Source organism: Desarmillaria tabescens (genome assembly GCF_030435595.1).
Source record: "Desarmillaria tabescens strain CCBAS 213 chromosome Unknown EV420scaffold_7, whole genome shotgun sequence".
Taxonomy (NCBI): Eukaryota; Fungi; Basidiomycota; class Agaricomycetes; order Agaricales; family Physalacriaceae; genus Desarmillaria; species Desarmillaria tabescens.
In genome coordinates this window covers 1238461-1265111 of record NW_026848306.1, presented here as the reverse complement: position 1 = coordinate 1265111, position 26651 = coordinate 1238461, and the positions used below count along the sequence as shown (strand labels likewise).

General features: G+C 49.1%; 13 protein-coding genes across 13 annotated transcripts; 9 read left to right on the top strand and 4 right to left on the bottom strand.

Annotated features, from left to right (window-relative positions):
• Positions 1–1540: 1540 nt before the first annotated feature.
• Positions 1541–2902, top strand: EV420DRAFT_1520446 (TLCD4-like protein). Its single transcript, XM_060472165.1, has 6 exons — positions 1541–1741; positions 1793–1892; positions 1943–1989; positions 2048–2183; positions 2244–2353; positions 2408–2902. Exons 1-6 carry the CDS (start codon positions 1590–1592, stop codon positions 2490–2492), a joined length of 630 nt encoding a protein of 209 aa, XP_060335176.1. The 5' UTR covers positions 1541–1589; the 3' UTR covers positions 2493–2902.
• Positions 2903–5165: 2263 nt separating this feature from the next.
• On the bottom strand, positions 5166–5716 carry EV420DRAFT_1761089 (thioredoxin-like protein; the record flags this gene model as incomplete). The annotated part of the gene is made up of 4 exons (XM_060480650.1): positions 5166–5273; positions 5323–5470; positions 5517–5553; positions 5617–5716. 4 exons carry the CDS (start codon positions 5714–5716, stop codon positions 5166–5168), a joined length of 393 nt encoding a protein of 130 aa, XP_060335175.1.
• Positions 5691–7344, top strand: EV420DRAFT_1111953 (uncharacterized protein). The gene is made up of 3 exons (XM_060465879.1): positions 5691–6021; positions 6073–6236; positions 6286–7344. Exons 1-3 carry the CDS (start codon positions 5790–5792, stop codon positions 7297–7299), a joined length of 1410 nt encoding a protein of 469 aa, XP_060335174.1. The 5' UTR covers positions 5691–5789; the 3' UTR covers positions 7300–7344.
• A 396-nt stretch (positions 7345–7740) lies between these two features.
• Positions 7741–8868, top strand: EV420DRAFT_1761087 (uncharacterized protein; the record flags this gene model as incomplete). Its single annotated transcript, XM_060480649.1, has 2 exons — positions 7741–8671; positions 8695–8868. Exons 1-2 carry the CDS (start codon positions 8063–8065, stop codon positions 8866–8868), a joined length of 783 nt encoding a protein of 260 aa, XP_060335173.1. The 5' UTR covers positions 7741–8062.
• A 929-nt stretch (positions 8869–9797) lies between these two features.
• Positions 9798–10354, bottom strand: EV420DRAFT_1638786 (thioredoxin-like protein; the record flags this gene model as incomplete). Its single annotated transcript, XM_060476880.1, has 4 exons — positions 9798–9905; positions 9958–10105; positions 10152–10210; positions 10259–10354. The coding sequence occupies 4 exons, from the start codon at positions 10352–10354 to the stop codon at positions 9798–9800; spliced, it is 411 nt and encodes a 136-aa protein (XP_060335172.1).
• Positions 10355–10534: 180 nt separating this feature from the next.
• EV420DRAFT_1520421 (Cupredoxin) lies at positions 10535–11624 on the top strand. The gene is made up of 5 exons (XM_060472164.1): positions 10535–10815; positions 10869–10891; positions 10944–10982; positions 11040–11055; positions 11106–11624. Exons 1-5 carry the CDS (start codon positions 10729–10731, stop codon positions 11577–11579), a joined length of 639 nt encoding a protein of 212 aa, XP_060335171.1. The 5' UTR covers positions 10535–10728; the 3' UTR covers positions 11580–11624.
• A 56-nt stretch (positions 11625–11680) lies between these two features.
• On the top strand, positions 11681–12861 carry EV420DRAFT_1520414 (acyl-CoA N-acyltransferase; the record flags this gene model as incomplete). The annotated part of the gene is made up of 2 exons (XM_060472163.1): positions 11681–12176; positions 12230–12861. The coding sequence occupies exons 1-2, from the start codon at positions 12107–12109 to the stop codon at positions 12859–12861; spliced, it is 702 nt and encodes a 233-aa protein (XP_060335170.1). The 5' UTR covers positions 11681–12106.
• Positions 12862–13000: 139 nt separating this feature from the next.
• EV420DRAFT_1638783 (uncharacterized protein) lies at positions 13001–13336 on the bottom strand (the record flags this gene model as incomplete). Its single annotated transcript, XM_060476879.1, has 1 exon — positions 13001–13336. The coding sequence occupies one exon, from the start codon at positions 13334–13336 to the stop codon at positions 13001–13003; it is 336 nt and encodes a 111-aa protein (XP_060335169.1).
• A 2935-nt stretch (positions 13337–16271) lies between these two features.
• On the top strand, positions 16272–17305 carry EV420DRAFT_1520407 (G-protein gamma subunit). Its single transcript, XM_060472162.1, has 5 exons — positions 16272–16328; positions 16379–16441; positions 16493–16596; positions 16656–16692; positions 16747–17305. The coding sequence occupies exons 2-5, from the start codon at positions 16421–16423 to the stop codon at positions 16828–16830; spliced, it is 246 nt and encodes an 81-aa protein (XP_060335168.1). The 5' UTR covers positions 16272–16328; positions 16379–16420; the 3' UTR covers positions 16831–17305.
• Positions 17306–17514: 209 nt separating this feature from the next.
• EV420DRAFT_1264618 (G-protein gamma subunit) lies at positions 17515–17862 on the top strand (the record flags this gene model as incomplete). The annotated part of the gene is made up of 3 exons (XM_060467232.1): positions 17515–17642; positions 17691–17727; positions 17776–17862. The coding sequence occupies 3 exons, from the start codon at positions 17515–17517 to the stop codon at positions 17860–17862; spliced, it is 252 nt and encodes an 83-aa protein (XP_060335167.1).
• Positions 17863–19375: 1513 nt separating this feature from the next.
• On the bottom strand, positions 19376–20812 carry EV420DRAFT_1111817 (uncharacterized protein). Its single transcript, XM_060465878.1, has 5 exons — positions 20658–20812; positions 20307–20604; positions 19982–20252; positions 19835–19928; positions 19376–19783 (listed from the first exon to the last, which is right to left on the bottom strand). Exons 1-5 carry the CDS (start codon positions 20719–20721, stop codon positions 19638–19640), a joined length of 873 nt encoding a protein of 290 aa, XP_060335166.1. The 5' UTR covers positions 20722–20812; the 3' UTR covers positions 19376–19637.
• On the top strand, positions 20790–22958 carry EV420DRAFT_1729532 (uncharacterized protein; the record flags this gene model as incomplete). The annotated part of the gene is made up of 4 exons (XM_060479893.1): positions 20790–21093; positions 21145–21432; positions 21550–22657; positions 22769–22958. Coding segments are annotated over 4 exons (1890 nt in total), but the record flags the coding sequence as incomplete, so codon positions are not given.
• A 108-nt stretch (positions 22959–23066) lies between these two features.
• On the top strand, positions 23067–25781 carry EV420DRAFT_1303669 (uncharacterized protein; the record flags this gene model as incomplete). Its single annotated transcript, XM_060468438.1, has 3 exons — positions 23067–24269; positions 24408–24855; positions 24985–25781. The coding sequence occupies 3 exons, from the start codon at positions 23067–23069 to the stop codon at positions 25779–25781; spliced, it is 2448 nt and encodes an 815-aa protein (XP_060335164.1).
• Between the last annotated feature and the right edge of the window lie 870 nt (positions 25782–26651).

The window sequence follows — 26651 nt, the reverse complement described above, 5'->3', positions numbered from 1 at the left end:
ATACCACCGTCCCCCAAAGAAGTCGCGAGTTCTTAGAAGTCCTTTCAGCGCGGGACATCTATCTTTGCATCGCATTCACTATGTATTCACGTTCAACGTTCGCATAGAATCACGGCAGCCACATTGGACATTGCCTCTCGCCTCGCCCTTCTTCATAGCCCTCAAGTCTTCGGTAACTGCTTACCTATCAAGACATCTGAGAATCTTCGTAGGAGAAGACTACACCATCACGTCTTTGCGGTTTCTGATTGGACGTGCTGGTGTGCACAGGGTGACGGTGTGCTTAACGCTGGTGCATCGCATCGTCGCTATTCGCTGGATATTCGAACAGCATGACCATTCTTACGGTACAGACCTGCTTAGCTGGTATTGCATAGTTTGCATAGTCTTCAGTATCGTTGAGTTCTGTCATCTGTATACCAAAGAAGCACCATGGTGCTAGAATCGGAACCTTCGTAAGAATATGGGCACACTTTAGTAAACCGCACTTGTGATAGAATCTGCTTGCCACCCACCGATTGTCGGCACGAATGGCTGCACGTTCGTACGCACGATGCACAAACCACTGCTGTGTCCAGCCTCTAACACCGCACTCCAGTATACTTCAGTGTCGTCGTTGCGATGAGATTCATGGCTCCAACTGCCAAATGGAACTTTAGGGAATTAAATCGATCCATTGGGAGGTACTTTGCTCACCTCGCGAATGGCACGAGCTGTCCCCGCGACCCCGGTGTATCAAAGTAACTTTGACTGGGCCTAATTCGAAGGCAGATAGGATTGCGATACGTGCGCACCCATGCTTTCTCTGTACATATTTGGAGTAGAAATCGAACGACGGATTGTTTCGAGCGCCGTGTCTCCGTATTGCATCAAAATCACACGCGCGTTGGAACGAACAGCCTCGCCTGTCTTTAGGCCGTGCCTGTGTTATTCATACAGGATGTTAGTGAGTTACGAGGATATAAGAAGACGTGAGATAAAGTAGTTATTTTTCAATGTGCACAAACTTTTCGATGCGTTTCTTTTCCTTCTCCCACGACGGCCTGTGTTCATGCGAATCTCCCTGCGGTAAACATGGCGTCGTAAAGCTTTGTTCCACTGCCATGACGTCGCCATGGCAAGAACATGAATACCGGTGCTTTGTGGTAAGTTCTGTAGGCGGCCAAGTTGTGCTATATCAAGGTCATAAATTCTTCTCTGGACGCTGTGTCGCTGTCGCATCATCAGAATCAGAACGAGTACACGCCGGAATACCCGGATTTCGTCCCCCGTAAGAGCATGCAGTAAACAATGGGGTTGGAGGAAGTCATGGCGGGCGGTGAAAAATAGAGAAGTGATGTCACTATCGTGTTCTGTACGTTTTTCCTTCCACACAGCCACGCACCCCTTTCTCACACATTCTCCCTAGTCGCGCCGGAAACCACGTACGTCCTGTCCCCGCACCTCATCATTTCCCCATCTAACACTCTATCCAGTCCGCAACGCAATCCACGTTCACCTCCCCCTGCACAAAATCCGGTATCGACTCGGGCTTCGTCCTAATAATTGGTTGGTTTTCTTTTTGTTTTGTGCTTTGCGTGTGGCTGACGATGGGTAGGTGCATATACGTCGTGTCGTCGGTACACATCTCGCTAGTCATCTCGCTTGCGCTGGGATGTCTGAACCTCGAGGCTCTGGATAAGGATCGGGCGTTTGGATGGGACGAGGGTAGGGTGGGGAGGTTGATTGCTATTTCTTGTGGGTGAGTCCTCGCTTTGTGTCTGCGGGGAGCAGTTCTGACTTGGGCGAGCAGGTATTTCATATGGGATACCGTGGATGCGATCGTCAACTTCGTGGATATCGGCTTTGCCGTGCATGGCTTAGCGTGTTTGGCGATTTATCTTGGGTCGTTCGTGCGTCTGTCTGTCTATTCGTGCTTGGTTCCGTGCTCAGTCTCGTGTAGAAGCCGTTCTTGGCGTACTACGCTGCGCGGTGTCTTCTCTGGGAAGCGTACGTCCCTCTCCCAACATCCACTAACCCTCGCCATTAACCTCCACACCTTTCCCAGGAGCACGTTCTTCCTCAACATCCACTGGCTCCTCGACAAGACCAACCACACCGAGAGCAACTTTCAGCTCATCAACGGCCTCCTCCTCCTCGTTACATTCTTCGTCGTGAGGCTCGTGTATGGGGGGATGTACGTCGTACGTGTTTAACGCGCGTTTCTCGTTGCTCGCTCGACCTGATGCTTGGTGGTGTGGTAGTTATACCAGTTCGCGCATACGCTATACCAAGTCCGGCATCAAGTGCCGCTTGCTTATATCTTTATTTATGGAGGAGGGAACGTCGTATTGCAGGGACTTAATTGGTTATGGTACGTGTTGGTTCGTCTTTTTTACTTGTTGTACTGAAGCAGGGGCTGGGATAGGTTCGGGAAGATGATTGCGGCTATTCGGAAACGATTTTCTGAGGATACGGACAAGAATACGAGTAATGGGACCGTGCCAAAGTAGAATGGACGCTTGGATACAACAACATACTATGCAATAAAGAGATTTTTAAGGGAGAAGAGACGGTGCATTTCTCAAGCCGGAGAGATTTCAAAGGTGCACTGGATTTTCCAACACGGCAGTAACGCTCCCATTAACGTATTGCCTAACGTCGGATGGCCATCTGTAACGAGCTCGCGCTTGGTGTCCTTCTGAGATGACCATGCCCAAAACAGCTCAAAGTAATGGGAACGTCTATCGGGCCCAGCGTAAGGTAATCGGGGTAAGATTTAATGAGAAGGGGAAGTGGGACATGGCTCACTCGGGAGAGCAACAGATTACCATCCAGTTCGATTCTGGATTCCTACGATAGAGGGCCTTGGATCCTAGGTGTGCTATTTTGAAAGAGGCTCATTTTTGTATGCGAATTTTACAACACCAAGTGATCCGACTCGTCTTCCGTTCAGCGTTACTCGTGAACCTGCATTATCACCTTTTCTCTCAGTGAAATAACAAACGTCGGAAGTACATCTGTGACGAGCTCGGGCTCGGCATTCAGAGTGTATAAAACGCTGGGTTTGTTGCGCCGGGGCTTGCCACTGTCAAGTAGAAGGGCTTTTCGAATCAGGGTTCAGCGAGATTCTTTACTCGTCCAAAACAAGACTCGAGGTAACGAGGACATCTGTTTCGCCCACCGTATGGGGTAGTGTTTGATGGGAGGGAGGATGGAGCCAGTGAATAATATGGGAACGTGCAACGGACTAACAGTGACATCCGGTTCGATTCCGGGTTCCCACAATGCTGATGATTGCGAAGCTTTTGGTACGTGCGTTCACCCACTATCGCGGTCCGCGGAAGTCCCAGATGACGAATTAGAACAGGTATATTGCTGCATCGAGAGTCGTCGCTCCCGGTGACTTCCCCTTGCAAGGGAGAGAAGGGGAGGGGTGTTGCCTCGTAAGTTTGGCACTCGGAAACTGAAACTTGAAAAAGTTTGGTCAGTCCACTGTCCAATGCTTGATTTTGAATGTCAAGATATCTCCTCCGGTACTGTGCTTTGCGAGCAGATGTTCTCCCCCAAGTACCGCCAGTGGAGAAGAAATTGATTGGGTTGTCTCCTGCTCTCTTCCTTGCAGCGGAATCAATGCTAACGGTGTTCAAGCTAGCGTGCGTTGGCCCGGGCGTAAAATCAGGGGTTTGCTAGCCAGGTGGGTGGGTTTCTTTGAACTCGGTCTTTTGGTTATGACCAAATGTAGAAGGAGGGCACGATAATCGGGGTAGTGTTTGTGGGAACGTTAGCTCAGTCGACAGCGACTAACATCCCGTTCGATCCTGGGTTCCTGCAATAATGATATCTTTCCGGGTAACAGACTACTCAGCAACGAGTTCAATCCTGGGTGTCCTCATTAATATATGTATCGTCTAGTGTTATTGTTTTGTTTTGGCCACAAGAACACGCGTCGAGCGGTATTCCTGTACCGTGACAACGAAATCCGTCGACTCGAATACGACGCCAGATACCAAGACTCGCTCAAGATAATGGGGACATCAGCGTAAAGAAATCGGGGTAGTGTATACTGAGAAGGAGAAAAGGGATATGGTTCACTTGGGAGAGCAACGTCAACAGACTAAGATCCAGTTCGATTCTGGGTTCTCGCAATAAAGGTGCTGGCAGTGGACGCTTTATATTTTGGTACCTCGCGTTCATAGCAAGCTCGACATGACGAATATAGTCTGCAGTTTGAGTACCTTAGACCACACCGACAGCTGCGACACCCCGGCATGTCGCCAGGAGAGGAGGGATAGCGATCGACTTGAACCTAGTTCGATCCTAGATGCCCTCAATATCGTATTCGGCGTACTTCTAGCACTCCGAGATAACGTTCCGGTATGCGAGAGACAGGCGCGTCGAGTTGAGTAAATATCAAGGGAAAGAACGATATATATGATGTATGCATAGTTCACATTTGCATGGTATTTGACAACGCCGAGGCCACACTCGCGACCTTTACTCCCAGCACTAAGCTGGCGCTTTCTTTCAGCAAAGGGTCAAGGTAGCGGGAGGAAGAGCCAAATCACTCGACCGAGAAAGGAATGCTGACGCGCCTGGGCCCCAGAGAGATAGTGCAAAGCAGCGCCAAATCATTTTCCAGTAGGGTGACTCGGAATCTACCTGCCGCGACGCAGTCTGTGACCTGTGAACTGTACGTTCAGGGCCAGGTTTAGGAACATCGGTTTCCGAGTCCGTGCGTTGATGCGGCGGGGTTCAATATAAGTTGGTGGGTTTTCTGATTCGGTCTTTTGTGAGTTACTACGACCAAACATAAAGGGAGGTCACGATAATCGAGGTCGCGGAAGGAACGCAACAGCAGCTGATGATCCTGTACATGTGAGCGAGTCATTGGTACTTGCGTTGAAAGTCATAGAGGAAACTACGAGAGTCGTCAGCAACCTCCCCTCGATCCGACGTCAATGGTATACACCGAGAGAGGATGAGGAGTATTGCTCAGGTCTGACTAAGACCCAGTTCAATCCTGAGTGCCCACAATACGGCGAGGACTACAAGGTTTTTAGCACTTGTTCCGGTATTGGAAAGGCAGACGCACCAAGAAGTGAGTTGGGTGATATTCCCGTACGATAAGAAGGATATGATGTATGCGTAGTTCAATCGAGGTTCATTTTAAGGAACAAATTGGGTCATATCTCCCTTAAAAACTGGCGGACTTGGCGTTCCCTCAGCGCGCCGGTAAATGTCTTGATGGCTTTGCCTCCTTGGAACGCCACAACGGTTGGAAGTGCGCGTACCTGCACCCACTCAGTACGAGGAATAAGCCATGATAAGAAGTCAACGCACCTTGAACCGCTGACAGAGCTCCCGCCCATCCTCGGTATCGCTGTTAATGATGACTAGATCCAATGGCTGGCGGGACACGGTTTTGGTGGAAGGATCCTCGGTGAGTTGTTCGAGGATGGGAGAAAGGACTTTGCATGGCTGGCACCAGCTGCGAAGACGTGAGTTTATAAGCGTGGTAAAGCATCTCTGCTTACTGTGCGTAAAAGTCAATGAGAACGATGCGTTCTTCCGCTGTGGTCACTTTTTTAAAGGTCTACGATGGGTTTAATTAGGTGGGTAGGGAAGGGAAGGGACGGAAGTGAAAGTCGGCATCGATGTAGTGCTCGAAGCGGCGCGGGGTAGTAGAAAAGTGACGCCGAGAGAGACGAGATGCGAGGAACCTGAAGGAAGCCATGGCGGCGGTGAAAAGCTCCCGACCGTAGCTGTGGAAGGTGCCTTAATGCTGTTCGGAGTTGTGGAGGTGTTCGATGACTTCGACCTTGCTTCATACGCCCACCGCAATGCCCACAAGCGACACCATACCCACAACCACCCAAGCAAAAACGGAGAAAATCTCCAAACTCCAATCTTCGCAGGGCGGCGCTGTCGAGGAAGGGGAGAACGGCACTACAGCCCAACCATATCTTGAATATGTCAATCCTGCAAAGTCGAGCAAGAGGTTCGGATTACGAGGATCTGCTCCTTACCGGATTCCTAAAGGTAAATCACACTCATATGTTGATGAAATCGTTCCTATCTCAGGCTGACCAGGCAATGATCCTTTCAACTACGAGGAAAAGTATCCTGAAGATGCGTATTGTGAAGAAATGGGACCCAACGCCAGGGTATTTCGGACGTACCTTGATGAGCGTGCGATCTATGACGCGGATATGGTGGAAGAGGCGAGAGACGGTGTTGATGTTCTTCTCGTTTTCGTACGTGGCACATGTTCTATTCGTATCCGTGCTCATATCTCTGTACCAGGCGGGTCTTTTCTCGGCTGTGGTTACAACTTTCGTAGTCCAAACTTCCCAAAGTCTACAAGTGGACTATGCAGAGATGTCGGCCAATCTACTTTTCGAAATGATCAATATTCAGCGTGCTATTGCCAGCGGCGCTTCCTTGGACACCGTTGCTGCTTCCCCTCTGAACCCCAACGTCACGTTCATTGCTTCAACCACGAGTGTCTGGGTGAACGGCCTATGGTTCACCAGTCTTGCGCTTAGCCTCACGACAGCACTTGTCTCGGTGCTGGTCAAGCAATGGCTCCATCATTACATGGCCTTACCCTCTGGAACACCCCGGGAGCATAGCCTTCTGCGGCAGTTCCGATTTGCAGGACTGCAGAAATGGCGTGTTCTCGTTATAATTGGGCTACTCCCTGTTCTGATGCACACTGCCCTTGCAATATTCTTTGTTGGCCTCGTGATCTTCCTTGGCCCATTACGAGATTCGCTTGCATGGGTTATTGGTGCGATTACAGCCATTGCATATATAGCCTATTTGATGGCACATATTCTCCCCCTCATCTTCCCACAATGCCCCTACCGTACCTCACTGTGTGACCTACTCCATGTCTTGCACACTCATGTGGTGCAGAACACCGTCCTCACTTTCTGGCATGGTCTCCATCGAACCGTGATGAATACGCCTGACACAGTGGCTAGCCAGTCTGCCCCCAATGTTGCAAAATGGAAGGACTTGAAAGAGTTGGAGTCGGATGAGGTACATTCAGTGTCGGGTGAATTATCGGTTGATGCCCTGCATTGGCTTTTTTCCATGTCGTCGAACCCCACTGTGCAGAATATCATCTTTCAAGCTATTGGTGATCTGCATCCAGCACTTCAGTCGAAAGCTAAAAGGCTCTTCGATGTTGATGATATTCGCTTGAGGCTACGGCTACTGTCTCATGGGTGTCTTTCAACTGATTGGACACCACTGCCTGGACTAGAGACCAAGTTTGAGCGGTTACTACGCTCCAAGCTAGTTTCTCTCTGATGAATCTGATATGTTCATTGACCTTCCACAGACACCAGGTGTTGAGCTTGTACCCAATATCACAGCCTTGACAGAAAAATACAGATCTTATCATGGTATAAACCTGTTCATGGAATACATTGCCCTCAATGGAGTTCTGGCATTCCATAGTCCATCCAGGACAGAATATTTCTCTTTGCATCCCTTAGTCTGGATTGACCTAATCAGGAATGCTGCTTCAAAGAAAGTCTTTTCTCCCATTGATATTGGCACCGAAAATCCATTTGTCATGAACATATGCTGCACGGTTCTACCTGCATTTTTGCCATTTCCTTCCTTCAACAACACCATCAGTGACTCTGACAGGAACAAAGTCCAGTCAACAGCCATGGCACTTCCTGTCGCTATTCATGACCATTTCTCCACTGACATGACAACCTATCTCCTGGAAATGTTTGCTGTGTTTGTGCGCCCTTCAAATGATGACTCTGTCCCACCATCTCTGAGGATCCTTCTTGTGTTTGCTGAATTTCTTATCTCAAGACTTCCTTTGAAAGAACAAGCCAATTCAGGCACAGAAGAACTCCATGCTCTTGACACAGTCTTCCATGGCATGCAATTTTGGGTCTATGACCTTTCTTCTCAGGCAAATGCTGCCATCTTTGATGTCCTTGAACACTTCATCACAGATAATCTGAAGATGATACCAATGAAGGCAGACACTTCTCCATGTTTCAGCGCCCTAAGCATTTACTCCGACCTGGTCTACACATGATGGCATACCATGTCCCCTAGATCCCTGGAGACAGTTGTTGATTTCATGTTCAACAATCCTAATGGTTTCAGTATTGCAGGCAACATCATAGCCAGGGGTCTTTATGCAGGCAGCCCAACAATGTACAGTGTCTTTCATGCAAAGCAATGCTTAGAATATTTTGGGCATTGTGGATATGACCCTGGATTTGTATATATTATTGAAGGCTACCTCTCTACAATAGGACATCACTCAAAATCCTGTCTTGAACCTTCAGTAGAACAGGAACATATTGACTATCTCCACACACCTGACAACCTTTTTGTTGTCTGCTCCATCCTGGCTGTTGGTTCCAATAAATTTTCTATCCGTTACTCGAATCGCAGAAAGCAAATCAGGAAAAATATCTTGTCACTTGTCCAGATTCAACGGGATAATCCTGTATGGGATGAATGCCGGTACAGGCTTCAACAATTGCTCGAAAATGATGGAATGGATTTCTTCTATCGACAAGCTTCTGTTCGTGGAATTGAACAAATTGCCTTGTCAGGAGAAATGATTGCGGAACAAAGGAAATATATTCGTTTCGCTATTGAGACTTTGAATGCATTTTTCTCGGGTGAGCTGGATGAGGAGTTGGTGAGTGTTTCTGACTACAATAGGTTGGAATTACTTCTGACTGGGGTCAACCTGAGGAACAGATTTCTGATGCTCCTGCACCTTCTGCCGATGCTTTACCCAACCCTTGGCCGCACTGGTCCAGTTGCATGCATCGGTTGCTACCATGGCACAATCACAATACGGCGAGTGATGACGATGCCGATAGGAATGTTTAAAGTCCAAGGGATGTCTACCGTAGTACTACTCGCACTGCCAATGACTCTTCATTAGCTCGATGGTGCGGTACAGCCGTAACACAGTTGTACAATATATGTAGATAGAATAAAAACACAAGTAGCAACTATATGAGGGTAAAATAGCTAATTATCGTCGTCAAGAACAATATCAATGGCTTCGCGTGCCTTCCGAAGTCGAAACATGAAAGTCTGGATGGTCTCCGGCCGTGATCTAGCACGCCGCATTGAAACTGAATCCCTCTAGCCAGAAGGACATCTTGCTTGGAGTACAGTGAGTGAACCCTATCTCGCGTTAGATAAGAACTCTCCCACTGTGACCTGTGAACTCGTAGTGTTCAAACTAGGAGCATCACGCTCCTTGGGACATGCGTAAAATCCCTAGTTCTTGTTACGCGGCGGAGTTCAACGCAAGATGGAGGATTCTCTAAGGCGGTCTTTTGTCAATCATTAAAACCAAACGCAGAGGGGGGCTTGGGAGCGGTACGATAATCGGGGTAGCGGAAGGAGATGTGGGGGGCGCTCAACAATAGCAACGAACGGTCCTGGGGGTTCCTGTGATACATTAGTGTAAGTCACTTTTTTTGGTACCTGCGGTGAAAGTCTCAGGGAAAAATACGGGAGTCGAGAGTCATCAGCAACTTTTCCTCGCGGAGCCCTCCGACGTCAATGGTAAACACCGGGAGAGGATGAAGGTATTGCTCAGTTGGGAGAGCTTCTGACTGAGACCCAGCTCAATTCTGGATGTCCACAATATAGCAAAGAGTAGGGATTTTTAGTACTTGCATGTTCCAATATTGGAAAGGCAGACGCATCAAGAAGCGAGTTGTGTGACATTCCAACAATATGATATATGCGTAGTTCAATCGAGGTTCATTGTGTATGATGTCGTTATTAAGGAACAGGGTGGGTCATATCTCCCTTAAAAACTGGCGGACTTGGCGTTCCCTCAGCGCGCCGGTAAATGTCTTGATGGCTTTGCCTCCTTGGAACGCTACAACGGTTGGAAGCGCGCGTACCTGCACTTAGTCAATACTACGAGGAATACGCTACGACGAGAAGTCAACGCACCTTGAACCGCTGACATAGCTCTCTTCCCTCCTCGGTATCGCTATTGATTGTGACTAGGTCCAATGGCTGGCGGGACGCAGTCTCGGTGGAAGGATCCTCGGTGAGTTGTTCGAGGATGGGAGAGAGGACTTTGCATGGCTGGCACCAGCTGCGAAGACGTGAGTTTATGAGTGTGGTAAAGCATCTCAGCTTACTCTGCGTAAAAGTCAACGAGAACGATGCGTCCTTCCGCTGTGGTCACTTTTTTAAAGGTCTACGGGTGAGTTAGGTTCGTGGAGGTCTGTGGAGGGAAGGGACGGACGTGAAAGTCGGCATCTAGGTAGTGCTCGAAGCGGTGCGGAGTGGTGGAAAAGTGACGTCGAGAGAGACGGGATGCGAGGAATCTGAGGGAAGCCATGGCGGGCGGTGAAAAATAGAGAAGTGATGTCATCATGTGGGGATTTTCATCGTCTCTCGTCATCCTCGAGACTCAGCACTTACTCAGCTTTGCTTGTACCTATTGTACCATTTCCTTATATATTCTTTGCTACAGTATATATACGACGCTTTGTACACTAGTAGAACCCCTTGGACTTAACGAGAGTTGTTCTAGTTCTCTCGCGTGACACTAAGCTTCTCTCCGCAAGTTCACTTTGTGTAACGCCAGATGACCGAAGCCAAGTGTCGCTACACATCACCGGGTTCGCCGACTTGATGATGATCACCATGGGAAACCCAGGCAACATATAAAACGCGAAAGCAAAAATGCCTCTTCTCTAACCCACGTTCATTATGTCTTTGCTCTTCTTCTTTGCTGTCCTGGTGTCAGCCGTCTGTGTTTCTGCAGCAGACCATTTGGTGACCGTCGGTGACGGAGGAGTGAGTTTGTCTCCTACCTTTACCTTGATTATGTTTCTCACAAAGGCTGATAGATGCTGGCATTCAACCCAACAAGGTGATTTCCTGTCTGTGCACGCATCTACGCGCCAACTGAGTTCGTTCTGCAGCGTGACCGCCGTCCAAGGAGACACTGTCACCTTTTCATTGTACGTTCTTCCTCCTTCCCACACAGCCACACAGCCTTTCTCACACACCCTCCCTAGTCGTGCCGGCAACCACGTACGCCACCATATATTATCATCTCCTCATTTATGTAACACGCCTCACAGTCCGCAACACAATCGACGTTCGCCTTCCCCTGCACAAAATCCGGCATCGACTCGGGCTTCGTCCCCATCGCCAACAGCACTGTCTTTGGCCAATGGACATTCACCGTCGACAATTCCTCTACCCCGCTGTGGTTCTTCTGCGCCCAGACGGGTCATTGCGAGAAGGGCATGGTCTTTGCGGTTAATCCCACCCAAGAGAAGACTTTTCAGGCGTTTTTGGCTAATGCGCAGGGGAATGGGACGGCGGGTGTGAGTGCGAGTGCGTCCGGGGTGGCATCGAGTGCTAGCACTAGTGCGGGTACTGCAGTTTCTGCTTCCAGTAGCACTGTCAATGCTGCCGCCTCTAGTACCGTCAATGCTGCCGCCTCTAGTACTGTCAATGCTAATACTGCCAGCAACGGCGCCGTGCCTAGTCTGCGCATACATCGTGTCATACTCCCAGTAGCGGCTCTGGCTTTTGGTATCCTATTTTAGAACCTTGTACAGGAATACAAGACTTTCTTTTCGACGCTCTCGTGTATGAAAGACGCTATTGGAACGAAGTACTAAAATGGTACATTTCACTGCAATAGTGGATATCCAGGATCGAACTGGGTCTTTGTCTGTTGCTCTCCCGAGTGAGCTATGCGCCCTCCCTTCTCCCGATGTCGAGCGCCTTGAATGAGTGGAGTTGTCGAGGTTTAATGTTGGTCCGATCTACAGGAAAAAGACGCATCTTCTTCAGCGCGAGTAGTAAGTATAAGTTCCTAGGTCTCCTGTTCGCATACCAGAAAATACCGTGCATACACGTGCATTGCAAGTCCCATGCAAGGATGAAACACTTGGGGAACTTGGGAAACCACGTATCACTCGTCCATTGATTCCATAAGGAAATTGATATCCCAGGGAGCGAACCGCGGGCTATGCAACCCTCTCGAAACGTGGCGTATTATACCAAAATAACTGCCGTAACTAACGAGTCATAAACTGTCCACTTCCCCTCTTGCGCATCACGTCAAGAGATGGCTCCAGCGAATAAGTTCTGCTTCCCCATCCCGGCAGTATTGGAGAGCGAGCGCGTCAAATTGGTGCCTTTTGATGTAAGCTGCGGGGGCCTTGAAAATATGATAATTATTGACGCTCACGTTGTGTCAAGCTTGCTGTTCACACGAAGCTATTCATCACAGCCTACTCTGATGTCAGCCTCTACGATTTCATCCCCCTGGGTCCATACAAGGATAAAGAAGAGTTTATCGCCTCTTTAGGTGAGATGGTGGAAGGTAATGATGGGATGACTATGTTTGCGGTGTATGACAAGACCAGAACCAAGGAGGAAGAGGGGTATGCAGGACTCGTTGGCTACGTGGACTCGTCAGCCCAAGATCTAGTTACAGAAATCTTCGTGATCATCGCTCCGGCATTCCATAGGACGCACGTAACGTCCAACGCTATCGGGATCCTCTTGAAATACGCCCTTGATCTGCCCGGTGGTGGCCTTGGCTTGCGGAGAGTGGTTTGGCAGGCCAGTGTGGCCAATACCGCTAGTATCAGGACGGCGGAGAGGATGGGGTTCCGGCGGGAGGGAGTTCTGAGGTGGCATAGAGCGTGGCCTGAGGCCAAGTCCCGCGGTGCGAATGGAATTCGTGTGAGAAAGGGAGATCCTAGGGAGGAAGCGTTTCCGTTGGGACGGGATACGGTGGTTTTGAGTATTTGTTGGGATGATTGGGAAGGTGGGGTGCGAGCACATGTTGAGGCGACGATGGCGCGAACAGAATAAGTAGCCATTCCCGTCAGTGTCGATTCGGACCAATTGGAGACGAGACCATTATCCAGTGCCGCTTGCAAGTTATTTGTACTTCGAGTTCTGAAACTCCAGAATAACAACTACTAGGATGCACAGAGCAGCGGAAGGTCAATCATACAAGTCGCTGAACGTGTATAATGTTCCCAACACCAATGACATCATAAGCGGATGTATCTCGGTAGCGTACGGCGGTAAGGTGCCAGGTGTTCTGAAAATCGCTGGGAGGTGACTTGGCGATGGGGGAGTTGAGGTATTCTTGGATGGCGGAGGAGAGGATGGAGGAACGGAGGATGTGAAAAATTGTTGCGGCGCGCGGGAGGGTTTTGGGCGAGAAGTTGGGGATGTAGGGGCCATGTTTAAAGGACAGGTCGAGGGTGATGTAGTTCCTGTGGCCAAGTTGAGGGTGGACTGGGCGAGGCTCGAGGTAGACGAACAGGTCTCGTGTCATTGTTGGTGAGAGTTGTAAGCTGACCGTTGTGGTTTCACTTGTCCGTGAATTGCAAGGGTAGTGTACTTCGATCATAGCAGTCGATCGGCATTCAGGCAAAAGGTGGCCGATATACTTCTTCATGTCCCATTGACATCATCTGAGCGGATAGATAAAAGTCCATGACACTGGAATTTAGCAGTTGTCGTTGGTACTTATTTTCGAGATGCTCTAGGTCTGGTACAGGCTGCAAGCTGCAAGGATGTAGAGAGCAGGACGCCGGAGGACATGCAGTTAGGTAATCATTGTGAGTTCTTGGGCGTAGGGCAACATAGCTCTGTCCGTACTGGGCAGAAAAAGTGTAGTTGGAGGTAAAGTCGGCACAATGAGCGCGATGCACGTGTACCAAATATTTCCCACGCTGTACGTGCTCCTCTCAACACGAACTCTCTTGGACTACCCTTGGACATAGGTCATATACAAGTTCGAACGTGTAAAAGTGATGATGACGGTTGACAACGCCGAAACCGACACGCGGAGGTCGGCTTCTTCAACGAGCTTCAAAGGCCAGTTACACTTGAAAGGTGTACGTATAATTCACCAAAACGTCGTACACGAAACTCATATACGATGTTTACGGTGAACTAATTCAGACGCATGCCAAGTCACGAAAAGAAAGCAATATGGCAGTGAGGAGAACATGACAAGAATCTGTACAGGTGAGCATCCTTCGAGATACATACCACCGTCCCCCCAAAGAAGTCGCAATCGAAGCACGAGCAAAGTCCGCTCAGCGCGGGACATCCTAAGTACATCTATCTTTGCATCACATACACTATGTATTCACGTTCAACTTTCACATAGAACTACGACGGCCACATTGGACATTACCTCTCGCCTCACACCTTTCTTCATGGTTTCCGAGTCTTCGATGCGGATAACTTGCATACCAAGAAATCTGAGAATCTTCATGGGCTGAGAGGACGTCTCTGAGGTTTCTGATTGGATGTGCTGGTGTGTACAGGGTGGTGTATCGTATCGTCACAGTTCGCTGGATATTCGAACAGCATGACATCCTTACGATACAGACCTGCTTAGCTGGTATTGCATAGTCTTCCGTACCGTTGAGTTCTGTCGTCTGTATACCAAAGAAGCACCGTGGCGCTAGAGTCGGAACCTTCGTAAGGATAATATGTGCACACTTTAATAGACCGCACTTGTGATAGAATCTGCTTGCCACCCACCGATTGTCGGTACGAATGACTGCACGTTCGTACGCACGATGCATTATCCACTGCTGTGTCCGGCTTCTAACACCGCACTCCAGCATATCTCATAGTGTCGCCGTTGCGATGAGATTCGTGGAAGGACTTCACCGAAATGCCTATAGTAGTTGCGAGCAAGTTTGGGCCGATTCTTCCTGAGGTTCCCATCGGTTGACATGGTGTTGCTCAAGCTTCAGAGTTGCTATGCGCCAATACATGGTTCTAAAACCTGCGGAATAAGATATCAGGACCGAAGAACATGATCGATCAGACCAGGAAGCTGCAACACTTTCCTCGTCCTCCGGTAATCACCACCACGCCCGGATATCACATTAAAAAAACACAAACATTTCGACCCTCTTTGCTTCTATCGTTCCGTAATTGCATCTTTTTATGCAGCTTGGCGTGATACACTGATATAGGGTGAAACAGCAGATTATATATAACATGATCAAGAACTCACACGAGTCCCCATCCAACAGCGCTTTGGGAGAATGGAACTATCCCCCATCCAAGCGCCGTGTCTCCGCCGCAGTATCTCATCAAAATCATTGCCAGCTGTCATGGCCAAAGTGCATGAGCGCGTGTATATTACTGGCCGGGGCTGGGCTCCAACTGCTAAATGGAACTTTAGGGAATTAAATCGATCCATTGGGAGGTACTTTACTCACCTCGCGAATGACACGAGCTGTCCCCGCGGCCCGGTGACCTATCAAAGTAACTTCGACTGGGCCCAATTCCAAGGCAGATAGGATTGCGATACGTGCGCACCCATGCTTTCTCTGTACATATTTGGAGTAGAAATCGAACGACAGATTGTTTCGAGCGCCATGTCTCCGTAGTGCATCAAAATCACACGCGCGCTATTCGCAGAACTGGCTCGTGTACACGCGTGCTAAGCGAGAATGAATGATGCAGGAACGAGTGGCCTTGCCTGTCTTTAGGCCGTGCCCGCGTTAAGCGTACAGGATGATCTTTCCTTGGTGAGCTACGAGGATATAAGAAGACGTGAGATAAAGTAGTTCTTTTTCGATACGCACAAACTTTCCGATGTGATTCTTTTCCTTCTCCCACGACGGCCTGTGTTCATGCGAATCTCTTTGTGATGAACATTGCGTGAAGCCCTTGTTCACTGGCATGACGTCTCCACGGCAAAAACATGAATACCGGTGCTTTGTGGGAAGTTCTGTAGGCGGCCAAGTTGCGCCATATCAAGGTCATACACTCTTCTCTGGACGCTGTGTCGCCGTCGCATCATCAGAATCAGAACGAGTACACGCCGGAATACCCAGATTTCGTCCCCCGTAAGAGCGTGCAGTGAACAACGGGGTTGGATTTGGTCCGAAGAAAAAGCTTTTCGTGTTTGGAGAAGGGGGGGGGTCCCTAAATTCAAGGCTCGGACTTATGTACATGTGTAGAGTCGAGCTGTGCATTTATCCTCCTCGTGGAGTGATCTCTTGCGATAGCCGGAAACTTTCGTAAATATGCTCGGTGGAAAATAAGCGAGGCTCGGTAGCAGTATGGCCGGGGCCTGAGTAATGCTGCTGGTAATTAACCGGTAGCGTCCTTACTACTTGAATGAAACTTTACAAAAATGCAAGGAGAATAAATGGAGGACTTACAAGACGAGGAGGAGGACTGTTGATGGCTGTTGACTCGACATCAGTAACGGAAATTCAAAGTCCGCTGATCCAGCTTTCCAGTGTGCCAACCTTCGACCCTTGACCTCCTCTCCTTTTCTTCAAAAGGTCAGCTGCACGAGCCTCTTCCCTGGGTCTCACCTCATCCTCATTTCCAGCTTCCTTTCCTTGTAATCCAATCTAAAATATCCCTTATCAACATGAATGCCCGGCCTCACAAAGTGCGCCTCGTTCTCTTGGTTTTTGGAATGTTGGCTGATAGAGATTACTAGCAATCAATGTCTGAGCTGAAGCTTCGACGGTTAACTGAGCATAACCAGCGGCTGCGGGAGGACCTTGCGAGGCCTAGGGTGCGAGTGAGTGAGGCAAGCGCGAGGTACGGGTCCAGATATCTCCTTTCCGTGCAGCGGTGACAACTTTTGCCGATTTTGTTAGTTTGATACGTTACTGCAAGACAACGAAAGATCATCTCGTATGCCCATTGCCTTGTTGTTGCTCGCTAACTAGCTCACGGCTGTTGTTGTAGGTGCCCTCAGTATGGGGACCAGTCGGAAAGGGAGAGGATCCGTACGCACCGCCAGCGCAGGGCTGCAGTTGTGTCGTTATGTGATTGCTCTCTGTTGTTCCAGTTTTTCTACTTGGATTTTTCACCACTCATGGAGGAGTTGTCCGTTACTTCGGAATTTGTACCAAGGCAGACATGATATTCGGATTGCCCCTCAACAAGCCAACCCTCACACTCGTTTACCCCTTTACCAACAGGATACCCATCCACCGATCCTGTTCGGTTGGCATCCAATAATCATCAATATCCAGTTTTCATCCAGTTTTCACGTCTACATTATTTTTCTTTGCTGCTGCTTTCTTATCATCATCATCATTCGGTATATCATCAGGTCGTTGCTTTACTATAAATTTATTGGTCATCGACTCGATTCGCTTGTCCCGTCCACCGTTGTCCGAATTCTATGTTAGATATTAAGTAGACTGTCTATAGCCAGCGTGGAACGCGAATCATAACATAAATATGGGCGGACAAGCCAAACTTGGAAAAAAGGAAAAAGGTGTGATTTGCAGTGCTGATAAATACCCGCTTTTGATGCCGAGTATATATGTATCTTTGCCTGTGACGACCAAGCACCCATCTTATAGCCAAAGGATACCGTCGCTCACGGTTGTCCTTTGCATCTTAATTGCCCACCCTGAGTGAGCTGTCCGTTCTATCGTAATATTCGCGCCGCTTGCTCACCATTTCTGCCAAGATCGTGAATACCGTCAGCCTCGATCACCCCCTATGAGCACCCGTACAGGAGGCCGCCAGGCCATGTCCGAGCTCAAGCTCCGTCGGCTGCTGGAGCACAATCAGCGGCTGAGAGAGGACCTGGCCCGGCCCAGGGTGAGGGTCAGCGAGGCCAGTGCGAGGTACGTTCCTTTCTCTCACTATACCATCCTGGTCTTACCGGCGCTCAGTCTCATACGGTACTGTAAAACAACAAAAGATCATCTCGTGCGTTTCATAGCCGATTATCCTTGGCTTCTGCTCACTTGAGAATAGGTCCCATCGGTGTGGGGTCCGGTTGGACGGGCGGAGGATCCTTATGGACAACAAAGAACGGACTGTCATTGCTGCTCTTTGCAGTAGTTCTCTTCCTATACTTGCTTGGTTACCTGTTGATGTTGTTGTATGTACGCCCAGTGTCTACTATGTATTGCATGTATCATCCTTCCCCCTCATCGCATTCAGGCCCCCGCCACCTTATTATTAATCCCGAACGGTACCTTGATCTGGGTTCCGTGATAAGAGTGGTGCTGGGCAAGCGACTTGCTTGATTCATCCACCTCGCCCCTGCTAGGAACAGCACGAGTGAATCTGATCGAAGCTTCGTACCTTGCCAATCATCGAAGTACTCCACCACTGACCAGAAAGAGCAGGTCGGATACTTGTCTGGGCTCCGGGGCCGTTGTAGTTCTATCACCGCAGAATTATTCGTTTTTGGGTCTACTGCTGACGAACAAAGGATCCAATTTCAGTAACAAGAGAACTCTACTAGGTTTTCCCTCAGTCCTCCACGCTAGCCAGCGTCAATGATATCAATCACTGTCAGCGGATGGAGCCAGTCACCGGCTGAAACAGATGATGCTGGCTACCGTTGCTCTTCAACGGCAGGCATCAATCACATCTCGATAAGACACCGAGTATCGACACCTTTTCGACCTTCGGACCATGGTGTAACGGCAGCTTGTATTTTATAATCCACGAATGTTCTAGGTGCTCATGCATTCGTGACCATCCGTCATTTACGAGCACAACGTACATGACAAGACGACTATTGAATGTGCTCGTGGGCTAGGCGGAAAGCTGAATCTGGCGAGAAAGAGTTCCAGAAAACGGGAGAAGCAGTATCACCAATATTCTAAGACACTAGAACTACATGTGTACAATCTATACACCGTAATAATCTACTATGCATCGATGTATAGCGCCAAAGTCCTAGCGCAGGTAGTGTGAAAAAAGCATGTGTACGTGAGAGTCCAGATACCCTCTGTCAGCTGATTCAGAGCCTTTAACATCATGGTTATCCCAGAGCCGCGCGCCTATAGACAGTGCAGTTTCCGCAGCAAAGACTGATCACAGCAGTGACGATGCTCACTAATGGAAAGAAATCTACCAGTGCCGTTAGAAAGACTAGCCAATGTCAACTGCTAATGCGCACAGCACAGCAATCATATCAACGAACCGTCCAGGCGATCTGCAAGTCCTCTCTGGAAGATACGCAACGTCTTGCAGCACAGTAGAGGTTGCCGAACCCAAGTTGACCAGAGAATTACTAGTAAGACATACCAAGACCATTTGACTAAGGTAAAAAAATCCAACCACGAGCTTCAAAAGCATATCGGAGCCGCAACAAGGAACAATGGCCAAACGCAAATTTCTCTGGAGCCAAGGAGTAGGATAACGTCAGAATAGAAGCAGGTCCAACGGAGCCGGTACCACCGGTGACACCAGCTAACGTCCCCTCCTCACCAAATGCCTAGCCTTATCGATAAGACACCGAGTAAACGGCTTTCGATCCTCTGACCGTTGAATAGCGATAGCTGATATTTCATGATCTAGGGATGTTCCAAGTATTCGTGCATTCCTCGTGAAGGCCGCTGTCTCACCCATCATTAACGAGCGCAACACACTTGACAGCCTGATGTCCGTCTCGGGACTAAGGTTTGACAGAAAGCGCGGGAGAAGCTTCACTGTTCGAGAATGAAGACACTAACAAGGTACAAGAAGCCAATCACGAATCGATTAGTACATTCTATAAGCAGAGAGGTTCAGAAGCAATCGGAGCCGCAGTAAGGAATGGAGGCTAAACACATAGACAAAGAGTAGGGCAATGTCTGCAAGCAGGTCAAAGGAAGCATGAATCAAGTCAGTTTTGTTAAGAGGTCCTTTAGAGTCTGCTCCGGTCCGACGTCGTCCTTATTTAATTTCTTGCTCTGTTTATCGACCTCGGAGATAGCACGTTCCATTCTGACGGGAAGGTCTTTGAGCATGTCAATCGTCGGGTCCACTGTAACAAGTTCGAAAAGGAGAACACGCGAAGAGACGAGGTTGAGCGTACCAATCCCATTGAACTTGACCTCAAAGTCGACCCAGAGCTGGTCCCTTCGGGCATACGCATCCTCAAGTTTGGCCATGATTTCCACGATGCGTACCTGGGAAGACAAACATTGAAGAGAAAGTATTGAAACATGGAAACCCAGCTCACCTGCGCAGCTTCATATTCCTCCTTCACCTCATCTGCATCCTTCAACATCGCTACCTCTATCTTTTTACATGCATCGTGGAACTCCCACAATCCCTTCCCGAAATCCTCGTCGACACGGGTGTTGAGAATATGATGGGCTTCCTTGACACGTCTGACAGCAGGAACAAGGGTCTGTGCGATGTCGTCAACAAGGGTATTGGAGTAGCGCGTAAAGGAGGTTTGGAGCGAATCGATGAGCCTGAGAACTTCGTCGTCGTCTGGTTCGCCACCACTTTGGGGCAATTGAGAATGAATAAAAGCTGATTATATGCGCGTCGATACTCACCCATCACGCGAGAGTTCATCTATGAGTGTCTGCTCGTCCTCCCAGGGAAACGGCACGTCGTTGTCGTCGTCGTCGTCTTCCTCCCTCTCCTCTGGCACGCGAAAAGAGTCTTCGAAGTCGAACAATACCTCTTGCCTCCGCCGGTTAGGAGGGCTCTCATAGATAGGATCAAGAATAGGTGGTCGTTGGTTCCAGTTACTTGAGACTCGATGAGAGCGAGATTCTGGTGGGGCACTTTGTCGAGGTCCGGACCTGTTGCGGTTGTACTGCAGTGGTGATCGTTTGTATGGTTTGATAGCTAGAAGAGGAACACTGGTTACGAAGTGTGAGGTGATGTAATAAAAATCCTACGAGAGTACGGAGTCCTGTATTGGGTTTTACGAGTGGTTGAAGGTGCGGGACGATAGGGAGCCATAATGGTGGTTGAAAGTAAAGAGCGGGATACTCGGTCCGGAAGTAGACTCCCTTATTGATTGCGGACTGTCTCTGAATGCGAATGGTTTTTCTGATGTGATGAAACATTCCGCTTTTTCTAACATTGTGTCCACCCACCGTCCACATGCCTGGTTGATTGCTGAGACCAAGTCCCGTTCCTCGGTGCGTTCACGCATCAACGTACGAGACTATAAGGTATTCGAATCTCCTGGCCTTAAAGCTGATAAAACCACCTCGAAATGGGGCGTTGCTTTAGGAGTTACTGCTTCATTGCACTCGCAACTGGTCCCTCTGCCGCCCCAACTGGCTGGAAGAGCTGTATGCGTTGATGTCGTTCTTCCCTCTGACAGTGGTAGGGGCTTCTCTCATCGCCTTGTGGGAGTATATGCTCCGTATGACCCAGGGGGTGCTCCAAGTCCGCATGACGCTCTCCATGACTTTTGGGTCTGCATTTCTCACTTATGTGCATCTGCTCAACACTCTTGGCAAGTTATAGGTGACTTTAATGTTACTCTCACATCCTCAGAGGTTATGGGTGACGCGACAGGCGACAACTATGCCCGCACCGCGTACCGTGACTTCCTACATCAGTCTCGTGGGATTGATACATGGGAGAACCAGAATGATAATGATGCTCGTCATGTGTACACCTTCAATGCCTACAATGGCACTTGTCGGTCCATCATTGACCGTTGCGCTCATTCATCCCATGGGATTGATCTCTCTGTGATCTCTGTTCCTCGCTGTTTTATGCCAGGAACTGATCACCAATTGATATCATCAGCAGTCTTCTGCTCACCGCCTATAGATTTGGATGCATCCTCATCTCTAACATCTGCATGTTCTCAAGACAGGTCTCCCTACCTGCCTCGCTTCATAGTCCCCAAACGCCATGAGTCTTACCGATTCGAAACGTTTGCAGACCGTGTTGATTGCCTTGCGCGGGAAGCTCGACTTCATGAGCATCCTATAACAAATGACTCCGACTATCAACTTCGATGGCAGGCTCTAACAGACATCTTCCTGGCCGCTGGCAACGAGGCTTTTGATCTCCCCAATACCTACGACCGCTCGCATCAGAAGATAGTAACCCCAACCATCACTATCATTCTTCGCGAGTATTCTCGCTTGAATAGGATGATTTCCGCCTTGAAAAGACGATCTCTGCCTCAGTTGTGTGCCCGGAATCGATGGACGGGCACCTATCTTCAGGCCCTTTCTGGTCATCCCTTCCTTCATCCAATTCTGTCCCCTCCATCACTATTCTACTCACCTTCTTCTCTTCTGTTTTATAAAAAGGCTCGCTCTGCTCTCTCCAAGCTTCGATACAAGGCTGAAAGGGATGAACGACGTTCGCGCTCCACCAAAGCCGATAAAAGTCGTCTTAACAGATGTCTTCTTGGTGGCTCTGCTAAGCGTCTCTATCCTCCTTCGCAGTTTCAAGGACCTCCACCAGCTATTTCAATTCCCGACGACCACAATCCTAATGCTCGCAAATACTTTACCGGTGCCGATGATGTTAAGGCTCAAACGATGGACTACTTTTCTGCATTGTACTGCAGGGATGACCGTCCTGACCCACCAAAGCCATGGATGGATTGTCCATCTGTTCGTTCAATCAGGGAAAACGTCAGATGTGATTCCTTTCAATGGCCTCAAAAGATGGACCTGCTTTCTGGCCGCTCTCTGATTCGTAAAGGTAATCCCCGACCGGCTCCTGGTCCTGATCGCTGGGAGAAATGGATGGTAAAGAGTCTTCATGACTTCTCATTTCAGCTTGTCTTGGATCTCTGGAACTACTGCATTGACACCTCTCATTTCCCTTCTTGTGTTAAGCCCTCTTCTATTTCCCTCATTCATAAACGAGGGGATGCAACTGATCTCACTAACTTCCGTGGAATCTGCACAAGCAACTTGTGCATGAATATGCCTTTTGCGTGGCTGAATTCCTTGCTAACTCCATATCTATCTCAACACTCTGTCTTACCAGAAGGACAGATTGCGACGCAACCAGGCATACAGGGAAGAGATCTGACCTCTTTCCTTGCTCAGCTTGAAACTTGGGCCGACCGCACCAAAACTCCACTATACATCGTTCGGCGAGATCAGAAAAAGGGTTTTGATCGACTCGAGCCTCAAGGATTTTACGACGCCATAAGGGCTTATGGTTTGCCTTCCTCTATCATTGATTTCGATATTTCAGCCCAGAGTGATGTCTCTTATCGGATAAAGACATTTTACGGATTGACAGACGCACTGACAATTAGTGGGATTACGAAACAGGGCGGACCACTGTCCCCAATCAAGTGCACCTTGACGAGTAGTATGGGTAGTCACTGGTTATCCGATTCCCTGCGTCACCAAACTGGCCACCTTCATGTTGCAACACTTCAAGCCTCCCGTGGTCAACCTCATCTCCCCGACGACAGAATCTCGATTCCGGTTGTGATGGTGGAGGCGATGGATGACTCTGCCATTGTAACAACCTCATTGCCAACGTGCCTCTCCTCTATAACGATGTCGGAACGTTTCCAAAGCGCATATGGCGGTGAAACCAACTGGCCCAAATCAGCCGCCTTCCTTCGAAACGTTCCTAACCCTCCCTCTCATCTCCAAGTTACATCGGTCCACCCAGCACAGCCCGATATCCTAGTCCTACATGATCTCTCGGTGTCGACCTCTCACATCGAGTTCCTGCGTCTTTCCATCAATGATCCTTCTGCGCAGTACCACAAGCTCAAGGGTTTGATATCTTCCTTTGATTTCCCTTCACTCCAAAATTTTCGCCTTCCTTTGCCGGCACTACGCCGTGTCCTTTCACAGTGCCTAGTCTCAAAACTCAGGCCTCATTTGGCCTATCAGCCAATTACAGAGACTGACGCTGTTCACTTGGACCATTTGATCACAGCAAAGGTACACGAGTACTTCTCCTTTCCTTTTCATTTTAACTCTACCTTGCTTTCGCTGCCTCTGTCACTCCATGGTTTTGATTTCCCCTCTATCTCTCGCTTGAATCGCGTAGCAGCCGTGAACGGCCTGCTTCGTGACCTTAACCATCATATAGGAACATTCCGAGATATGGCTCGTATCACGCTCGTGGACTGGACATGTCAACTGAACCATTGTGTCTTTCCTCTTCACGGCGCGTCTCTCAACACCTCGTTCATGCGGCAACAAAGTGGCCTGCCTTTCCAGTGGCGGCTTGCACATGACACTATGCGCCAAAACGGTTTGTCCATCCGTAACACGGATCTCTCTTTCCTTTTCTATGGCGATGTGTCTCTGCGTCACCTGAATCGCACGTTACACACTCGTCTCAGTCTACCACCACAGTTTATAACCAACTTGGCTAATGCCGGACTGACTCACCTCTTTGACATCGCATCCTTCACCCTAGATCCCGCAAAACATGACGTTGTGCAACTACAACCTCATCCCAATGTCCACTTTCAAAATGCTACCACTCGCGCTCAAGAACAGTGGTTACAAACCTCACAGTGGCTTTCCGATTTAACGCTGATGGATCTGGTCAATGGGTATATGGCTACGGACTCGGACGTGACAGATAATGTTGTAGGGAGACGACGGAGAGCGGTTGGTTGCCAAACTCGCATACAGATCGCTGGCACGGATGACAATCTCCTCCGTGGTGCAGCTGCGAGTCAGTGTCTGGACTTGGAGCCCCTTTGGTTCCTGGGTTTACCTCCAAGGTTGCGTATGCAACAAGCACAAGATCTCATCAATGCCTACTACGCTGTTTCCCCTCACGCGCCCTTTCCCACCTCCATTCCTCCTGGGATTTTCGCATCTGACGCATCTATGCTTCCGGCTGCACCCTCTTTCCGACATCAACGTTCAGTAACCTTCTCGTCAATTTCTCATTCCTCTGCCCTGGCCATGAATCTCGACTGCTTCCGTACTTCAGCGTGGGTTTATCATGGCGAGACGTACGGACTCATAGCATCAACAATACATCAATACAATTTACCATCACCCCCTTCTCACCTACCCTCTTCTCCAACTCTCTATACCGACCACCTCAACTCTTCTCGTATTGTATCTTCCGCTCTCCACCTCCCTCCTCTGCCTCATCAATGGTCATCTCTTCCTGGTCGTTCGCTCTACCGATGGCTCCTTCATCTCTTGCAGCATTCTCCACCACCACATCATCCTCCCAATATCATCTACACTCCAGCTCACACCAACTCCTCCTCGACCCCTTCAACAGTTAATGCGCTTGCAGATCGGCTCGCATCAGGTTCTCAGCATTTACAAATTCGGCCACCTCCCGCACCCTTACCTACTTTCTTTATGGATTCTTTTATGCTTTACTCACCAAACGACGGCTACATTGAAACAAGTATATCATCATATCTGCCATCTGTACTCACTTCCGCTGCTTATTCTAGCCCAGACTTCCGCCCTGCCATGACGATGCTACTGCCGTTCCACGACCAACACACACCTCCCGAACATCCCTATTTGCGGGCCTCCTCGGCATATTCAGCCTTGGTACAGCTCTACGCGAGATCAGATCAGCTGGACACGACGTACGCACGATTCCGACGCTTCGGAAACGTATCCCCCATGTGCATCAGTGGATGCGATGCACTGGAAACCGTCCACCACGTCTTCGTCTCGTGCCCTGTGTATCGCTCCTTCCGCCAACATGCCACACAAACACTGATTACTGAGACATCCCGTATCCTGGACTCTGCAGAAGTACCCTTGCTCATTTGCAGGTCCTTTCTTCAGGTGGTCCGATGTCTCTTTGAAGATGGCCCCGTTTGGCCCCAATCTCTATCTCGCTTCTACCTTGGCCTAACGCCACCCTTGCCCGCACTTACTGGTTTGCCGGGAGCGAAGACAAGTCGTCTGTTGGTACGCATCGCTCACACGTGGCACACGTCATGCATTCGTCTGGCTGGCAGGATTTGGGCGGAATATAAGCGAAGGGTACGTCCGGCTCCATCGAAAAAGAATAATAACGCCGTAGCCATTGATTTACCATCCTTTTTATCTCCTATCTTATCGTCCTGACCGTTTCCCTTCATACGTGTACCTTTACTTACAATGAGCTACCGAGGTAGATTAGTTTGCGCTTATTTACCTGAGCTGTATCAGCAGAGGTGGCCAATAAATCCAGTTTTCCAGTTTGCGTCAGAAACATTTCTGTCCTGCTCCATCACGACGCTATATACTGTCTCATAGTCAGTCATCTCTGGTTCATACATTGCTATCCTCAACCCGAGCTCTATTCGATACATTACCTTCACTCCAACGGATACCACCAAGAGATGTTCGCGGAAGAAAATAGAAGCCAATGTCGAGGTCAAAGTACTGTCTAGGGGCACAGAGGACGATTTAGACTGCTTCGATTCGGATCTATGGGACATTTCCACTCTCGAACCAGATATAAAGGATGAAGTCAAACAGTTCTCGTCCGCTTTTCAGCAAACTATTGAACGCTATGATGTCGAGGGAGAATGCCACCGGGAGGTTCTCCGGCTCATCCGAGAGTCTGTGTTCGAATCCTGAAGTGACAAGCGTAAAGGCAAATACCAGATTTCTTACGACCTTGCGACGGGATACGTGCACCTCCTCCCGTGTACACAAGTTCCTGGCCTGAAGTTCGAATTGTTTGAGACTAAAGGTTGTTGATATCATGACGAAGTACTTTGGTGGTGATAAGCAGACGTCTTTGAATCTGTCATTTCAACGGTGGGCATGGCTTTAATTTGACTTCCAGTCGCTTATTCCATCCTTCGCAGGGTGCATCGCCCTTCCAACATTCTTCCAGATGAAGATCATCGCAAGATGATAAAGGAGCCGGACGGCTCAATCACAGACCGACTCGAAATACCACTCAAGACTCAGGATCAGCGTATACTACCCCTACTTCGAACTCGT

Coding starts and splice junctions, on each gene's coding strand:
- EV420DRAFT_1111817 (XM_060465878.1), bottom strand. CDS start 20,721: ATGGCTCCCTATCGTCCCGCACCTTCAACCACTCGTAAAACCCAATAC. Junction 20,253..20,306: donor GATGAACTCTCGCGTGATGG/GTGAGTATCGAC, acceptor ATTGCCCCAAAG/TGGTGGCGAACCAGACGACG. Junction 19,929..19,981: donor AGGAATATGAAGCTGCGCAG/GTGAGCTGGGTT, acceptor TTGTCTTCCCAG/GTACGCATCGTGGAAATCAT.
- EV420DRAFT_1520446 (XM_060472165.1), top strand. CDS start 1,590: ATGGGTAGGTGCATATACGTCGTGTCGTCGGTACACATCTCGCTAGTC. Junction 1,893..1,942: donor CGATTTATCTTGGGTCGTTC/GTGCGTCTGTCT, acceptor AGTCTCGTGTAG/AAGCCGTTCTTGGCGTACTA. Junction 2,354..2,407: donor CAGGGACTTAATTGGTTATG/GTACGTGTTGGT, acceptor GGGCTGGGATAG/GTTCGGGAAGATGATTGCGG.
- EV420DRAFT_1520421 (XM_060472164.1), top strand. CDS start 10,729: ATGTCTTTGCTCTTCTTCTTTGCTGTCCTGGTGTCAGCCGTCTGTGTT. Junction 10,816..10,868: donor TGACCGTCGGTGACGGAGGA/GTGAGTTTGTCT, acceptor AAAGGCTGATAG/ATGCTGGCATTCAACCCAAC. Junction 10,892..10,943: donor CTGGCATTCAACCCAACAAG/GTGATTTCCTGT, acceptor TTCGTTCTGCAG/CGTGACCGCCGTCCAAGGAG.
- EV420DRAFT_1111953 (XM_060465879.1), top strand. CDS start 5,790: ATGACTTCGACCTTGCTTCATACGCCCACCGCAATGCCCACAAGCGAC. Junction 6,022..6,072: donor TCCTTACCGGATTCCTAAAG/GTAAATCACACT, acceptor CAGGCTGACCAG/GCAATGATCCTTTCAACTAC. Junction 6,237..6,285: donor TTGATGTTCTTCTCGTTTTC/GTACGTGGCACA, acceptor TCTCTGTACCAG/GCGGGTCTTTTCTCGGCTGT.
- EV420DRAFT_1520407 (XM_060472162.1), top strand. CDS start 16,421: ATGAATGCCCGGCCTCACAAA. Junction 16,442..16,492: donor TGAATGCCCGGCCTCACAAA/GTGCGCCTCGTT, acceptor AGAGATTACTAG/CAATCAATGTCTGAGCTGAA. Junction 16,597..16,655: donor GTGAGTGAGGCAAGCGCGAG/GTACGGGTCCAG, acceptor CGATTTTGTTAG/TTTGATACGTTACTGCAAGA.